Source organism: Thalia democratica, unplaced genomic scaffold (assembly GCF_965202585.1).
Source record: "Thalia democratica unplaced genomic scaffold, ktThaDemo2.hap1.1 HAP1_SCAFFOLD_1137, whole genome shotgun sequence".
NCBI classification, from domain to species: Eukaryota; Metazoa; Chordata; class Thaliacea; order Salpida; family Salpidae; genus Thalia; species Thalia democratica.
Genome location: NW_028140048.1, coordinates 269 through 18,051, shown reverse-complemented (window position 1 = coordinate 18,051; position 17,783 = coordinate 269). Strand labels below are relative to the sequence as shown.

The 17,783-nt window shown below is 26.1% G+C and overlaps 1 protein-coding gene across 1 annotated transcript; it reads right to left on the bottom strand.

Annotated features, from left to right (window-relative positions):
- Positions 1 to 11,295: 11,295 nt before the first annotated feature.
- Positions 11,296 to 15,970, bottom strand: LOC145847874 (uncharacterized). Its single transcript, XM_082953746.1, has 5 exons — positions 15,844 to 15,970; positions 15,662 to 15,707; positions 15,361 to 15,454; positions 15,066 to 15,194; positions 11,296 to 11,520 (listed from the first exon to the last, which is right to left on the bottom strand). The coding sequence occupies exons 1-5, from the start codon at positions 15,968 to 15,970 to the stop codon at positions 11,296 to 11,298; spliced, it is 621 nt and encodes a 206-aa protein (XP_082809872.1).
- Positions 15,971 to 17,783: the final 1,813 nt, after the last annotated feature.

Below are 17,783 nucleotides of genomic sequence, written 5' to 3'. Positions count from 1 at the left end.
GAGGAAGTGAAAAACAGGCAAAAGAATTGCTTGAAAAAGAAGAGAAAGAAGAAAAATTGGAGGATTTGTTGACTGTAGAGGTGGAGAAGGCTTTAAAAAATGAAGTGTTAAAAGAAAGCAAATATGAGGAGTGTAAAAGTAAAATATATGACAACAGCTACCAAATGCTCAAAGGCAGTTTGGAAAAGTCAGAAGTTTTGAGGGATACGGTGGTCAAGGTTGTTAAACTTCAAACTCAATGTGCTTTGTTGTGTTTTATTTAGAAATACATTACTTGTAATATAATGTTAACTTTTGACAGGTTGTAAGTTACATTTCAAGTTGATTTTTGTGTTAATTTGAAAAGTTAGATTCAAAACACTTTGTTTTTTATTAAACTTTCTCGCTGACTTCTGTCAGAATCATCTGACAGTGTCAAAATATCTGTTGTCATAAAACTTTTTTATTTGAAATATAATTTTGTAATACTTACATTTGTTTTACTAGTAATATTTATGAGTAGTTTTTAGTTTTAAACTTAGTATTTTGTAGATAATAACTGCTGTAGCATAATTTATTTAGTTTTAAAAACCTGTCTTTAAAAATTGCTTTAAACGGTGCTTTTAATTAAAAGTCTGTTTGATTAGCCAATTAATAAAATATTTTAAGTTATTCTTCTAAAGTTATTCTACTAAATAGTGATATCGTTTATTTATATATAATGCAAGGTTCAATTGATTTATAATTAAAAAAGTTATTAAAAAAGAACTTTTGAGTTACTTTTATAATTAGTAAATACTTACCAAAATATTGTGTCTACCATTTAAGAAAATATATATATTGTAAAAGTAATATTTGTATGTTCATTTTTTATGGTCAACCAATATGTCATTGATTAACGGAGTATTTGTTATTTTATTTTCTTTAAATTTTTTCAGTAATGTTTCAATCATAGTTTACAGTTTATTTACATTAATAATATAATTAGTTGTACTTTTTTTGGCGAATGTTTATTTTTTTCATTTTATAAACTTGTTTTAAATAATGAGTTATTTATTTTAAGTTTTCAATTTTTAAGTGCTTAATGTAAAAAACTTAAACTGTGAAACTGTTAAACATGTGTAGCTTTATTTTGTGAAAAACAGTTTTGTGTATTTTCTGCCATTCATTATATTTTTATTGTATTTTTGTACAGTTTAAAAAAAATGATTTGTAAAAAGAACAATATATTCTTTCTTAATAGACAAATATCATTACTAATTGGTTATAATTTAAAACAAATTTGATTAACTTTACGTTTATTTTTAATTAGTATATATTTTATAAATGCATCAAATCATAGTTTTAGTTTTGTTAACTCAATAATTTTAAAAAAGTGTTGAGATTAATAAAAAAAAATTCAACAAATATAGTCATCTAAACTGATTTACAAAAACTTTTTATTTTATGTTATATTTAAGTTGTTTTACAAGTTTTGTTTTTTAACTTTTTAGTTTTGGTTTTTTTTTATATATAAAGCACATTTTCACGTTATACGGTCTTAAGTTACGACTTACTATCAATCATTTTTTATTTTAAACTATTATGTAAAATACAGGCTAAAAAGACTATAAAATCAGGTTAAGTTTTTTATTTAAAACTATTTTTATATAGTAATATTTTTAGAGTTATAAAAAATCATTAAAGACTCAACATTGTATATTTTCAATTCTAACAAAAATGTAGATAGTATTGACTAAAGGCTTGCTAAAAAAGAAAAAAGGAACTTTTATCAAAAAATAATTGAAAAACTGGAATTTTAAACAATTTTTCATTAAAATAATGAAACTTAGATTGAAACTAAAAGTATATCATACACAATTTCTTTTTTTGTATCATTTAGAACTTTGCTTATACAAAACATTTAAAGTAGCTTTACAGTAACTTTTCAAATATTTTACACTATTTAAGACAGTTTTTTACCTAAAATTTTATTTTATACTATAAAGTATAAACGGACAAAAGAACTCGTACTTTCAAAAACACAGAAAAAATTCAAAACCAGTGATTAATTACTTAGATAGAAACTTTCACTTCATAAGTATACTATAGTGTAACAGAACTCCTAAACAATATCTTGTATTAAAAAGAGTGTTTTTAAAAATTATTTGGTGTTTGAAAAACTCCAACAATTGAAAGTTTTTGGGAATACTTTAGTAAAATAAAAATTATATGACCAAAAAAAAGAAAAAACATATTTTTGTCTTGGTGATAGCATTTAATAAACTTCAAATATGTTTTGAATTTTTTTTTTTCATTTTAACACAAACAACTTTACGTGATAAATATGTAATTCTTATTGGAGTCGATTAAAAAAAAAGTCTAAACTACTTAAATGTATACATAAGTAATATGTATTTTAAATGTGGACGGTCCAAATCTGCTCGAAAACACTTTTGCACAAAGGGTCAATTTTGCACGAGAGTAAAAAATATTAATAAAATTAATTACCGATCATGGGTTAGGGGTAACAGTGATAGTAAAAAAAGAGAAAAATAAAAAGAATAAATAAAATTTTAACTCGTGCAAAATGATCTCTCGTGCAAAAGTGGCGCAGTGCATTTTTGACACCTACCCATTTTAAATTGATTTAAAACAAGCTTTTGCTTAAAAAAAATAATATGATTATTGTTTTTTATAGTTATGTTATTAATTTCCCCATACTTATGTATAGGCCACTCAAGAAAATAAACGTAATATAAAAATAAATTTATTTTTGTTTATTAATCAAACTTTAAGATGAAAAAATGTTGGTTTTTAACTCTAAAACTTTAATCATTATTGTATTATATTCACAACATTTATGTAGTTAAGAAACTTATTGAAGCCAAATAGCTATTTGTCTTTATTTCTAATTAAATAAAAAAGAATAATGTTTTTTTGAATCTAAAAGTGTTTAGTGTAAATAATCACTCTGTGAAAGCTCTAAAATTTTATTTTTTTTAATTAGGCTTACTTTTAATTCCGTGTAAACTCTATTTTTTTTTTTTTTTAGTATTCTTAAATTTTTGTACAAACTAATTAGTTTGACACAGATTATAATTTTTATACTTAAATAGACTAAAATACGTATATACATATTAGTAAAACTGAGGTAAGTTAGAGGAGTTGGTCTGTAGTTTTTTAAGTGACAGGACAGTTTTGTAAAAAATCTATTAATTTTCTTGTTTATTAGAAAAAATCTTTGCAGCCAGTGAGATTTTAAAAACAAATACCAAAAAATTAGAAAACATCTTCGGACAAAAGTTAAAAATTTATATCTATTGTCAAATGTAATGATTGCAAATCATTAAGTTTTGTTTTGATTATTGATAATAACTTTATTATTTGAGAGTTTTGTTTGTTTAAACGTAAAGTATCGGGATTTAGTATTTTAATTATATTTAACTGCAATTAAAGGAATATTATGAAGTAAAACAATTAATCATTAGTTTGAGACTAGTGTACACGTAATACAGTTTTTTAAATCAAACAATATAAATAGATAAAATAATCATTTATAGTGTCAAATTGGTTTACAACTTTAAAACTGATAGTTATTTAGTTATTTGACTTGAAAAAGATTGTTAGATAAAACTAGCATTCAGAAACTAAAAAAATATGCGCAATCAAACTCAAGTGATACAAAACTTTAATTTTAAGTTTCTAAGTTGTATTAGGGTGTAAAAAAAATCAGGAAATATTTTTTTGCAAGCAATCTATTCAACTACATTTTTTATTTTATTCTTTGTTATAAAAAGAAGCATTTTATTGAACATAATTAAAGGGTTTTGGTTTTATAAGTTACAAATTGATGTAGTCAATTATAAAAGAATTCAGTGTTTTTAGCAACCCTGGTAAGTTGCATTTAAATTTTTTAAACTACAAATTGATAGTTAGTACATCTTAAAAGTAATATTAAAGCAGCCGTCAAAATTAATTAAATTAACACCCAAACTAACTATAGTAGCTCAAAGAGAATCTGTTGTATTAGGTTTAAAAAATGTATACATTAAGGTAAATATTTAAAGCTCAGTAATTGAACAAGTAAAAAGTTATTATTTTAACTGGTACAGCAAAAAGTGAGACTCTATAAATGAGAAGTGACAATAAACATAACACAGCTTGTAATTATTTTACTTGAAAAATAATGAATTTATGATTGGTTAGGTGTATAACAATTTTTATACTTAAAGCGTAAAAAGAATTAAATTATGCGTTAATTTACAAAGACCCATATTTTAGATGTTATTATTGTTCGGCTATAGTAAAACCTGCTTAACTATTAACATTATTGATAAAATTATTAGTTATGAAATACACCATAAAAGTTTAACACTATAAAAAATTTTCCAAAAATCACTTTTATTTACATTAGTTATTAATTTAAACTAAGAGTAGTAACAAAAAACACGCAAGTTTGCTTTGTATAATATTTTATTAGTGGTTTTGAGAAAATTAGCAATTTAAATTTTATTTAATCAGTTTTATAATGTTATTCTATTCAATCGTAGGTTGTTATTTTGTCTGTCCTGATTTATTTTTTTGATTTGAAACGATGGAATGGTTGTCGGCAGCACGACTCAGTTTCGACATCTGGTTTCAAGACGATGTTTTGTCTTCTGTTGTTGTTTTGTTCTGTTGTTTAGTTGAAGACGATGTTTTGTCTTCTGTTGTTTTGTTCTGCTGTTTACTTCAAGACGATTTTTTGTCTTCTGTTGTTTTGTTCTGATGTTTAGTTCAAGACGATGTTTTGTCTTCTGTTGTTTTGTTCTGCTGTTTACTTCAAGACGATGTTTTGTCTTCTGTTGTTTTGTTCTGTTGTTTACTTCAAGACGATGTTTTGTCTTCTGTTGTTTTGTTCTGATGTTTAGTTCAAGACGATGTTTTGTCTTCTGTTGTTTTGTTCTGATGTTTACTTCAAGACGATTTTTTGTCTTCTGTTGTTTTGTTCTGATGTTTACTTCAAGACGACTTTTTGTCTTCTGTTGTTTTGTTCTGATGTTTAGTTCAAGACGATGTTTTGTCTTCTGTTGTTTTGTTCTGTTGTTTAGTTCAAGACGATGTTTTGTCTTCTGTTGTTTTGTTCTGATGTTTACTTCAAGACGATTTTTTGTCTTCTGTTGTTTTGTTCTGATGTTTAGTTCAAGACGATGTTTTGTCTTCTGTTGTTTTGTTTTGATGTTTACTTCAAGACGATTTTTTGTCTTCTGTTGTTTTGTTCTGATGTTTACTTCAAGACGATGTTTTGTCTTCTGTTGTTTTGTTCTGATGTTTACTTCAAGACGACTTTTTGTCTTCTGTTGTTTTGTTCTGATGTTTAGTTCAAGACGATGTTTTGTCTTCTGTTGTTTTGTTCTGTTGTTTAGTTCAAGACGATGTTTTGTCTTCTGTTGTTGTTTTGTTCTGCTGTTTACTTCAAGACGATGTTTTGTCTTCTGTTGTTTTGTTCTGCTGTTTAATTTAAGATGATGTTTTGTCTTCTGTTGTTTTGTTCTGATGTTTAGTTAAAGACGATGTTTTGTCTTCTGTTGTTTTGTTCTGTTGTTTAGTTCAAGACGATTTTTTGTCTTCTGTTGTTTTGTTCTGTTGTTTACTTCAAGACGATGTTTTGTCTTCTGTTGTTTAGTTCAAGACGATGTTTTGTCTTCTGTTGTTTTGTTCTGCTGTTTAATTTAAGACGATGTTTTGTCTTTTGTTGTTTTGTTCTGATGTTTAGTTCAAGACGATGTTTTGTCTTCTGCTGTTTTGTTCTGCTGTTTAGTTCAAGACGATGTTTTGTCTTCTGTTGTTTTGTTTTGCTGTTTAGTTCAAGACGATGTTTTGTCTTCTGTTGTTTAGTTCTGCTGTTTAGTTAAAGACGATGTTTTGTCTGACTTCAAGACGATGTTTTGTTTACAGTAATTTTCAACAAAACCGATGTTTAGCACCCCTCTGAACACTGGCTTGTTTACCTGTTGAGTGAATGACTTTGTTTGGTTTTTATATTAATTAATTTGACAGTCTTAGTTTTATTAAGCAATCATCAAAGATAGCTAAAGTAAAAAAAAAGTATTTTACGTATCACAGAATTAATTTATCTCAGTTTTAAACGTTATATCCAACAATATTAACTTTATTTAAGTAATAATAACAAACTTACATAGTAATTTTTGCTAAACACAGTTAAATATATCGTTTTAAAGAATATCAAAAATGATACAAACTTTATATATTTATATTTTAAAAACATAAACTAACTTTGGTTCTTTTTTTTTTGTTGGAAATTCTATGGTTTTCAAGGTTGTAGTCGTGACAAACTAACAAAATAGACAAAAAGTATTTGACAAAACATCTATGAAATATTTTCCTTGATAGAAATACATCAAAAACAACATAAAACATCAAACATGCAGCTTCTTTGGACTTCACCACCTTTTTAACAGGCGTACTGTAATAAAATTATCATGTTTTTTTATTTCACTGGCTCGTAGTTTATTAAAAAAGCATTTGTATATATTTTAAATCCGTTTTTATTTCAAATAAACAAATACTTATAACATTATAAAACATTTTTATTGTTTATTTTAGCAACTAGAAAAAACAATAAAAAAACTAACTCCAACAGCCTGCTTTTTTCATTCGACCCTGAGAAAAAGTGTGTATTTAAAAAAAATAAGAATACATAAAAACACATAATTAAAAGAAAGTAAACTTGTCTTTATTTTTCAATAGATTTTTTTTTAATTAATAATTTAATTTTTTGCTTCTTTTTTTTATTTCTTATTTCAACGTAAACAATTTAAGCTTTAAATATTTCATAAGCCTGTGTTTGATAGCAAACATTTCCAGTTTTGTTTTTTATTAATTTAATCCGATGCACCAATACTATAACACTCTTTAAATATCATTAACTAAGTAACTATTCCTTTTATTTTAAACTATTTTAAAAAAAAGTAGCGAAAGCAAGGGTATAAGTCTATTGGATTAAAATAAATACTATAGTCTTTAACAATTTAAGATTTAAGCTAACTTTTAGAATACTTAAATAGTTTAAACTTACTAGCTAAATAACTAAGTTGTGATAGCGCTACATGAAAAGACTGTCAACTACGCATACGAGTCAACTATCGAGGAAGGTGCCTGCTTCTATGAAAGGCAGTGACGACCGATCTGCTTATTATACATTTCTACATGAACAGTGCTTCTGAAATGGGGTTCCGCGGAACCCTAGGGTTCCGCGACGCCTCTCAGGGGTTCCGCGTAGCCTTTAGAAATTTAAAAAAGAATTTTAATTTAATTAAACATTTTATGTAAGATTAAAATTAGGGGTTCCGCGGAATAGTTGAACTTTGGAAAAGGGTTCCGCCACTAGAAAAAGGTTCAGAAGCACTGTACATGAAGATTTAGCAAGTTTATTAAAGACGTTTAGTATTCATGTCTTTTTTTAGTAATTTGTCTGGAAATATTCTTTTTCTAAAAAGATGTGTTTGAAAAAGTTTAATTTTTTAAGTAAACTCTAAATTAAAAGTAAATATGGCATTTAAGACTAGCCTAATGAAAAACCTTAAGTAAAAAGTGACTATTTAAAAATAACAACGATTTTTTAGTATTTTAGCTAAACTAATTTTGAAACACAACTAATGAAAAATATAACTAAAACTGAATCTAAAAGTTTTCAGTGATATACGTATATAAACAAAATTTCTACTATTTTGTTTAAAAAATTTGAAAATTTTAAAGTTAATTTAAAGGTAACCTTGTTATTAACGCTTATCAAAAGATAAAGAATATTCAAATGTTTAACATAAAACTTTAACAAACAAATTGACCATTACATCTAAGTATTATTAGTGTTTCAATTAATTTCAAAATAGGTTTGTTAAAAATATTTTACAATACTTGTATGTTTTTCGATTTGAAAATATTATTGATACCTTATGGATTCTTTACACCTCGATAAATAATGTCATTTTTAGTATTGAAAAGGTTTCTTAAACACATGTAATCTATATACGAAGTTTTAAATTCAGTTTGAAATAACAATGTTTCGTTTTGGTTTCATTCTAGATTAATTACAGATAGTACTTTTAATTGTTAATTTTTAGCTTTTCCATTGATTTGACTTCATTTTTTATCACTTTCTTTAAAATCTAATTCCCACTTTTCATTCGTTTTTTAATATATGTTTTAACTTATACTCGTAAACAGAAGCTTAAAACTTTTTTATCCATTCTTGTTTATATTTTGTTATAGAAATATTTAGTATAATATTTCTACTGTTGTTATTTATTAAATATAAATTGATTTTTTTAATTTATTTTTAAAATAGTTTTATTTGTTTAAGTTAATTTTAAGTGAAGTGTGTAAAATTGATTTAGGTTAAAAACTTTTACTCCAAATGTATACAATTTTTAACTTAAAAGCCAGTAAACTAATAGTAAGAAAAGTTTATAAGATCAGATATGCTTTAAAAAACGCCTTGTATTTGTTTGAGTATCATGGTGATTAAATTTCTAATCTACTATCCAGGTAGTTCTCAGCATAACTAGGATTATTGCTTACAACTGATTAGTGGGAGTTGCTTACAAATGAACGCATCAAATGGCCATCTACTGTACACAAAAGACGAAATAAAATGTTTAAAAAATACTTTAAGAAACCGGAGAAGACGAAGAAATGAGAATCAAATTTTATTAAGTGTTTGTTTTATACATTGCATCACTGTGTTTAAAATTAGTTTTATTGCAGTTTAATCTGTCCACAAATTTTCTTATGAACAATACGCATAGCCATGTTTGTTGGATAGCGGGCCTATTATTAATATTAGCACCAGTAAAACAGTTAAAACAAAAATTTTATATATATTCTTTTTAAAAACAAAAAGTATTTTATATTATTTTTATTCTTGTACTCGGTATATTAATAAGCTTTTAGTGCCGTATTATTTTTGCAACCTGACTTTTTTTTATTTAAAAACTTTTGAAAATATAAATATCTCACAACTAAATTTAATTTTTCAAACAAATTAAAAGTTTTTAAACATATTTCTTCAAATTTTTTGGCTGCACTAGTTGAAGTATAACTAGTTTATACAATATAGCTGACCGGGTAGAATTATTTTCTGGCCGATTACGGTCTGTATACCATTTATTGTCCGAAATTTGTATTTATTTACAGTTTTAGTACAATACTTTCTTAGAGTAGAACACTCTTAGTTTAATTTAATTTTAAACAGTATTATTTAAACAACTTCAACGAGGAGTTATTAAGAAATTAAGGTATTTTATAAGTTTCTGTTTTCTACAGGTTTTTTTTTTCTTTTGCTCAGGGATTAATTAGTTATTGCTGCAAGGTTTACGTACAAAAGTGATACTTGTATTAATAAATTACTATTAAAAAGCTGATACTAAGTTTTTTGAATTAAAAAAAATGTCTTAAAATTTAAATTAAGTACTTAAATTTTCATTTAATTTGGCTATAAAAGATAGTAATCTTTGTATTAGTTATCCGATGTTAATAGTCTATCATAAATAAATCCGTCCCGTTGTGTAGGAACAATTGCAATTAGTCTAAATTAAAATATTAATTTAAGTTTAAAAAGTGATAATATAAATATTTCACTTACTTTGAATACATACCATAATAGTACACTACAGGGCAGTTATTATATAATAGTTCAATTATTAGTTTAAAAAAAGCTCAAATTATAAAACAATTTTTACATTGTATTCTTAACTTTTTTCCAACTAGTTTTTATTTTAAAGTATTGTTAAATTGTAACTTGTTCAATAAATTATTACTGTCAAGTCTAAAACTACATATGCTCAAGTCAACAACAAAAAAATATTTGATTACACACAAAACAAATAAGTTGTTGTCCTGGACATGACGAACTGTATCACAGGGGTGTTCAACTCGATAATCGAAAGGTTTTTTCGTGCACAAGGTCTTAGGACCAAATATTTTGAGCCTTTTTTTAATCAATAAACTATAAAAACAAAAGAAAAAAAATCATTATAATATCGTACATTCGCTTAAATATGATATTTATATATACTCTAAACAATATCATATATACACGTATATAAAAAAACAAACTTTAACATCAACAGCTATTTATTATTCTTTCAAAAATTTCTATTAATTACCATTAAAAAATTGTATCTAAATGAAATAAAAAACAATATTTCATGGTTCTATTTATTTGTAAATAAAACACCAAAAAAGTACAAATATTAATACTAATACACCGATTAAATTTAAAGACACTAATAACACTAATAATTTTATTTGGAAATTATAAAAAACCTATCCAACTTTTAGTATAAAAATGAACAAAAATTATTAAGGTTTTATAGTTTTTGTCTTACAAAAGTATAAAAATAATAGCATTTAATTAAATGGTAAAGTATTTATTACACCATTTCTAGTTTAGTCTTATTAAGTTAATCATAAAGCCAACTTCATATCAAAATCTAAAAAGTATTTAGTGACAAAATTTAGTTCATTAGCTATTTTTTATTACCCTCAAATAATACATCTAACTTAACCAACGGAAAAATTAAAATTTTCAGAAAAATATTCAAAAACAATAGTACATACTTTAGTCTAAAATTAACAAACTATTTTTCAATGGTATTCAAGAAAATATTTTGGACGGTAATAAATAAAATTAATAATTTCCAAGGTAATTTTTTCAAAATCTATCATTTTAAAAACTACATTATTCAATATTAATTACGCTACGTTTAAACAAGCTAAAGCAAGAAATTGCAAAAGAATAACTTAGAAAATAAAAAGTTAATGAGCTATAAAGGCAGTTTTACAAACTAAACTTATTTTCACGGAAGAATTGAGGAAGGGGTAAGAAAACAAATTTTGTCACCAACAAGTTACCGAGTAAAATACAACAAACCAATAATGGAAAAACAACGCATTATTCAAATAATTAAGGTTCCCGGGCATTTTATAATTCAAGTTCATTTCAAACACTTGTTTCAAAAACCTGCAACTAACTTGCATATTTGCTGAGCTTGCATTATTTAATTTTTTATCATTTTATAATTTTTTTTTAATCTGGTACCAACCCGCCTTACCCAAACATATGACGTATAATTTAAAAAAAAATTTAATCACTAATGTATTTTTTTTTTTTTTTTGAATTATTTCGTTATGTGTATTTTTGTTTAAGTTGCCTAGATTTTGATGCCTATGGACAATATACTCGCAATAATAAAAAATAACACTAAAAATTAAAATAGAACTCATGCAAGCTGAGCAAACATGCAAACTAGTTGCAGATTTTTCAACTTTCTTCTACGCCGCGTACTTCTCCCGCATCTTGACCATCTGCTCCTTGCTGCAAATCTGTTTGATGTAGGCGCACCTCTCCGCGCTCTTCACCTTCCTCCGCACCAGCCACTCCACCCCCTCCTCCTCGCACTCCAAGCCCCTTGTGACGTCATAGCGGCGTATGAGCGCGAGCAGCGCGGTTATTTTGGCGTGAATCTTCCGGTGCTCGTTCACAAGCTTAGTGAAATTCTTTTGAAAAAATTAAAATTTACTACGAATTTCTTCACACCATATTTTAATATTTGTTCAAGTTTTAGCTACGGACTTTAAAAAATTTAATTCATTTAACATAAAAATATTACTAAATTTAGCATTTGCTTTATTATAAGAATAAGATACTTTGGTTTTTAAATTGTTCAATAAAAAGATTATTGATTACTGGACGAGGTTTCCACACGTCATTGGTTATTTTTAAGATTTACTAGAATTACATTTAATAGATGTGTTTAGTAAATAAAAGTATATATGTTTTGATTTGTAACATACAAAAGTTAGTCTATTTTAAAGTGTAACTTAAAATGTATCAACTAAGTAAATAACAATTATTCTAAGAGCTTGTTAAGCGATAATATATCTAATTACAGGAATTTTCAAGCTATAAACTCTTGTTCTATAGAATTTATTCTATTTGAGTAAGAGTTTATAGTAACTGTTTAAACAAATGTTGTTGTTTACCCTTCTACTTAGATGAGACCTTTAAGGTTCCTAGAAATAAACTTATTGCAACAAAACTGCTAAAAACAAACAAAACAAATCTCTTAAGTAGTCACAAAATGATTGTGTTGTCAAATAGTTTTGTTTATTATCAGGAATTAAAGAAATCAAAAGAACTGTTTTAAAGAAAAAAATAACCAGTCAGAATCATTAATGACGTAAAGTATAAATAAAGTTAAAATGAGCAATAAGGATCACAAAATATTGAAAGTATTGGTAAATAAAGTTAAGTGTAGTAATGGAAATTGCAAAAATTACTCTCAGAATATTTTAGATACATTAAAGTCACATATATAACAAGCAACTACTTTTCAAAAAAGATAAAACATCACATGATCTCAACTCTAATGTATTAATGATTTTAGGAAAAATGCCAAATATGTTATTATTATATACGCATTGCATTCACTTACTATAAAGCTTTAAAGATGTAAAAAGGCTGTCTCTGAGGTTGTAGTGTTTGTAAAAATCTAAAGATAACTGGTTTTCAGTTTAATTTTTTTATAAGAGTGTCGAACAAAACTTGAAACATAAATAACTTGATAAAACGACATTAGCGGAGTTTGAACAAAAAAATTTTAAAACAATAAATTACTTATACTTCAAGAAATTTCAATAAACTTTTAACTTATTTGGTTAAACAGTGTTTATATATTTTAGTTCGACTATTTTTATTTACAGTTTATATCAGACTAAATTTTGATTTTTATAAACAACAATACTATATGCTTTGATTTACTAATGCACATTTATCTATTATAGTTCTTTCAAATATTTGAAATACCGACAATTAAGCGTCGAAAGGTTGTCCAATAAATTCTATTTTTTGTATCATTTTTATTTCATTTAAATGTTTAGCTTCAATTTTTATATACAAACAAAATTAAAAAATAATAGATAGATAGATAAACTTTGTATGAAAACAAAATTAAAATAAGTACAGGGTTGCCACTCCTTTTTTATATTTTTCTTCAAGTACACATTTTTGGGTCTATTTTTAGTAGTGATGTACCGGACTCACTATCCGGGTCCGGGTCCGGCCGGATATTGCCGTTTTTGTCTGATATCCGGATCCGGCCGGATTCTAATTTGAAAAAAAAGTCCGGATCCGGTTCCGGCCGGATTCTAATTTGAAAAAAAAGTCCGGGTCCGGTTCCGGCCGGATTCTAATTTGAAAAAAAAAGTCCGGATCCGGTTCCGGCCGGATCCTAACAGAGATCCGGCCGGACCCGGATCTAGTTAGTAAAAAAGAGCATACTGAAAAGTATTTTTTTTGAAACAAACCCTGTGTAAATTAATAAGAGTCATTTTTGACAGTTAAAATTAAACACCTACCGTGATTGGCTCATTTTGTACACGTGACTAATTTACATTTGCATACTACGAAAAGTTTCAAACTAAATACTGATGCAACAAAACATCAGAACATGACAGGCAGTTTATAATTAAGCAGTTAGTTAGTTTGATGTGTAGCTTGAGGCAACAAAATATCTTGAACGTTTTTGTGAATGCTTATTGTAAGTATTGTTTTGTTTTAAAAGTGAATATTTCAACAGGTGTTTAATTGTTTAAACATTTAAGCCAGGTTTATAGTTTAATAGTTTATCAAAAATTTTACAGTTTCTTGTTTACTTAAAGTTTTATTTAATTTTAAGCTTTTTGTTTTAAGTCTTTTGATACAGATTCAAATAGCTTCCAGTTTTTAAAGTGTTACCAAAGTAATTAATAATTTTGTATCTGCTACGATTTCTTGTTGTGTTTTATATATAAGATTCATCACTCAAAACTGTCGTGTCTGATTATAGAAAGTAGTCTCAGTTAGAATTTAGTATTTGTTAGATATTAATTAAATAAGGTAGGATTTAATTATGATGGGTAGTACTAATAAGTTAAGTGTACCACAATCAGTCCACAACTTTACTACCAAATTGTCAACTTTTGCTAGCTGTTCTACTGATTATTAGATTAAAGTTCAGTTTTTTTCAGTTTTTAAAAACCTCATTCTGACTCAGGCTTGTTTATACTCACTCTAGCTAGTTTTATTAACTTAAACAGTGGCAACCCTGCTATTTTGAAAGTTTTTGGGAATTTTAGAAAATCTTTGACTGCCTCAGGCTAGTTTAGTTTTTATAAAAACTCAGGCTAGTTTTTTTTAGTTTTTGAATGAGTTTGAGCTGATCCAGTTTTCAAAATTTTGTAATTTTCTAGTGTATTTTGTTCAAGAACTTGATTTCAGATTTTTAAATGTAAATAACACCTAAATTTGTAAACCTTGTGGCTAGCTGTTCTACTTATTATTAGATTAAATTTCTTTTTTTTTCAGTTTTTAAAAACCTCGTTCTGACTCAGGCTAGTTTTTTCTAGTGATGTACCGGACTCACTATCCGGGTCCGGCCGGATATTGCCATTTTTGTCTTTGATTCAAATTTGAAAAAAAAGTCCGGATCCGGTTCCGGCCGGACTCTAATTTGAAAAAAAGTCCGGATCCGGTTCCGGCCGGATTCTAATTTGAAAAAAAAGTCCGGATCCGGGTCAGGCCGGACCCGAAATTGTGGGTCCGGTACATCACTAATTTTTAGTTTAAAGTTAAGTTTAAGGTAAGAAACTGTGTTAAATAGTATAAAAACATTGAAAAGATACTGTAAAGCTACTTTAAATATGTTTTTTTATAAAAAACTTTTTCATGATGATTTTTTTTTAATTATATATATCTTTAGAGTTAAATCGAAATTTTACTACTGTACATGTTAAAATTCCAGGTTTTCAAGTTTTTTTTTAAATGGCCATCCTGTAAATACACATAACATTAGTCCATAAACCATTTCTTTTACAATTTAAACGTAAAGACTTGTTTAATAAAAACTTATACAAAATTCAGTTCGATGATGAAATTTGGTTTATAAAATATTATTGATCAACTATTTTAAAATGCTGTTTAAAAATCATCTATATTAACCCAAAAGTAAATCAAAAAATAAAACAAGTTAGGGATATGAAATGTCAAATGCAAAAATTGCAACCTCTTTTTTTTCATTAACGTTTTTTTCAATTCTGGCCTTGTACGAAGCCCGGTTGACGTCGGAAGAGAAGTTTTTCGTGTTTCTGTATTTGTTCGTCATCGCCCACATGATCTCCTGAATTTCCGCTATCTGAAATTTTTCGATAGATTTTATTTGTACAAGGAGTGAGATAACTCAACTATATAGAATAAATTTTCTAATTGGTTTATCAGAAAAAAACAATTTTAAATAAAACAAACACTTTTTTTAATTGAATAAAACTTTTAAACAGCTGAAAAACTTTTTTTCTAAATACCTCTGATTCTAATTCTCTGTATCGTATCTCAAGCATGGCACCAACATCATTGTAATGTTTGTACGTCTTCGCATCTTTTATTTCACTAAAATCTCTGTTAATGCAAACATGTTGAAAAAGGCATAATATACGTATCATCAACAATTGTTAACATATTAAATATTCACATATAAAATATAATTCTACAAAAAAAAAATTTTACTTTTAACAAGAGTGCTGTAACAACTGAAAACAAAAAAGGTTTAAGTTTGAGTTATTTTACAAATAAAAAGACTCTTTAAATATTATTAAAAACACTAACTTAACTGATAGGCCAGCCACATAGCTTGCAGTTACAACGACGTTCTCTGAAAATAAAAAAAATTGACAACCATTTTAATTTTTAATGTAAAAAACATTAGTAGAAAAAACTTTTAAAATCAACAACGAGCGTTTATAAAACACGTGGGCGGTATAAAAATCATTTATTTTCATAACAATTACTTTTGATCAAATTTTTTCCATGCTCGGTCGCTTCGGCTTTCTTGGGGGTTCTTATTTGTTTTTGGGGAGCTTTCTGCGGGGTTACGTGTTTGGAGGGGGTCATCATGTCGTCACTGACGAGACCCATTGATATTTGCACGTCACTCTGGCTGCTGCCTGGTAATTAAAAAAAAAAATCAGTTTTAATTACTTGTATAAGATTGCTTTTTGGAATTTGAAAAATTATGGTGTTAAGAAAACTGATGAGAAGTATCATGAGCATAACGAGTTAATTTTCAATAAAAGCCTGGAAAAGTTAAAGAGTTTGAGAAGTTCCAGGGGTCTAGTGCAAATTATGCAAGAGGAAGTGAAAAAACAGGCAAAAGAATTGCTTGAAAAAGAAGAGAAAGAAGAAAAATTGGAGGAATTGTTGACTGTAGAAGTGGAGAAGGCTTTGAAAAACGAAGTGTTGGAAGAAAGCAAATATGAAGAGTGTAAAAGTAAAATATATGACAACAGCTACCAAATGCTCAAAGGCAGTTTGGAAAAGTCAGAAGTTTTGAGGGATACGGTGGTCAAGGTTGTTAAACTTCAAACTCAATGTGCTTTGTTGTGTTTTATTTAGAAATACTTTACTTGTAATATAATGTTAACTTTTGACAGGTTGTAAGTTACATTTCAAGTTGATTTTTGTGTTAATTTGAAAAGTTAGAATTCAAAACACTTTGTTTTTCATTAAACTTTCTCGCTGACTTCTGTCAGAATCATCTGACAGTGTCAAAATATCTGTTGACATAAAACTTTTCAATTTGAAATATAATTTTGTAATACTTACATTTGTTTTACTAGTAATATTTATGAATAGTTTTTAGTTTTAAACTTAGTATTTTGTAGATAATAACTGCTGTAGCATAGTTTGTTTAGTTTTAAAAACCTGTCTTTAAAAATTGCTTTAAACGGTGCTTTTAATTAAAAGTCTGTTTGATTAGCCAATTAATAAAATATTTTAAGTTATTCTTCTAAAGTTATTCTACTAAATAGTGATTTTGTTTATTTTTAATTGTAATGCAAGGTTCAATTGATTTATAATTAAAAAAAATATTAAAAAAGAATTTTTGAGTTACTTTTATAATTAGTAAATACTTACCAAAATATTGTGTCTACCATTTAAAAAAATATATATATTGTAAAAGTAATATTTGTATGTTCATTTTTTATGGTCAACAAATATGTCATCGATTAACGGAGTATTTGTTATTTTATTTTTTTTAAATTTTTTCAGTAATGTTTCAATCATAGTTAACAGTTTATTTACATTAATAATATAATTAGTTGTACTTTTTTTGGCGAATGTTTATTTTTTTCATTTTATAAACTTGTTTTAAATAATGAGTTATTTATTTTAAGTTTTCAATTTTTAAGTGCTTAATGTAAAAACTTAAACTGTGAAACTGTTAAACATGTGTAGCTTTATTTTGTGAAAAACAGTTTTGTGTATTTTCTGCCATTCATTATATTTTTATTGTATTTTTGTACAGTTTAAAAAAAATGATTTGTAAAAAAAACAATATATTCTTTCTTAATAGACAAATATCATCACTAATTGGTTATAATTTAAACAAGTTTGACTAACTTTACGTTTATTTTTAATTAGTATATATTTTATAAATGCATCAAATCATAGTTTTAGTTTTGTTAACTCAATAATTTTAAAAAAGTGTTGAGATTAATTTAAAAAAAAATTCAACAAATATAGTCATCAAACTGATTTACAAAAACTTTTTATTTTATGTTATATTTTAGTTTTTTTTACAAGTTTTGTTTTTAACTTTTTAGTTTTGGTTTGTTTTTATATAAAGCACATTTTCACGTTATACGGTCTTAAGTTACGACTTACTATCAATCATTTTTTATTTCAAACTATTATGTAAAATACAGGCTAAAAAGACTATAAAATCAGG

What these genes read in the sequence shown, in the direction of transcription:
- LOC145847874 (XM_082953746.1), bottom strand. Translation starts at nt 15,970, where the DNA reads ATGGGTCTCGTCAGTGACGACATGATGACCCCCTCCAAACACGTAACC. An exon ending in GTGGCTGGCCTATCAGTTAA is followed by an intron (nt 15,455 to 15,661) that starts GTTAGTGTTTTT and finishes TTGCATTAACAG; the next exon opens with AGATTTTAGTGAAATAAAAG. An exon ending in ACAGAGAATTAGAATCAGAG is followed by an intron (nt 15,195 to 15,360) that starts GTATTTAGAAAA and finishes GAAAAATTTCAG; the next exon opens with ATAGCGGAAATTCAGGAGAT.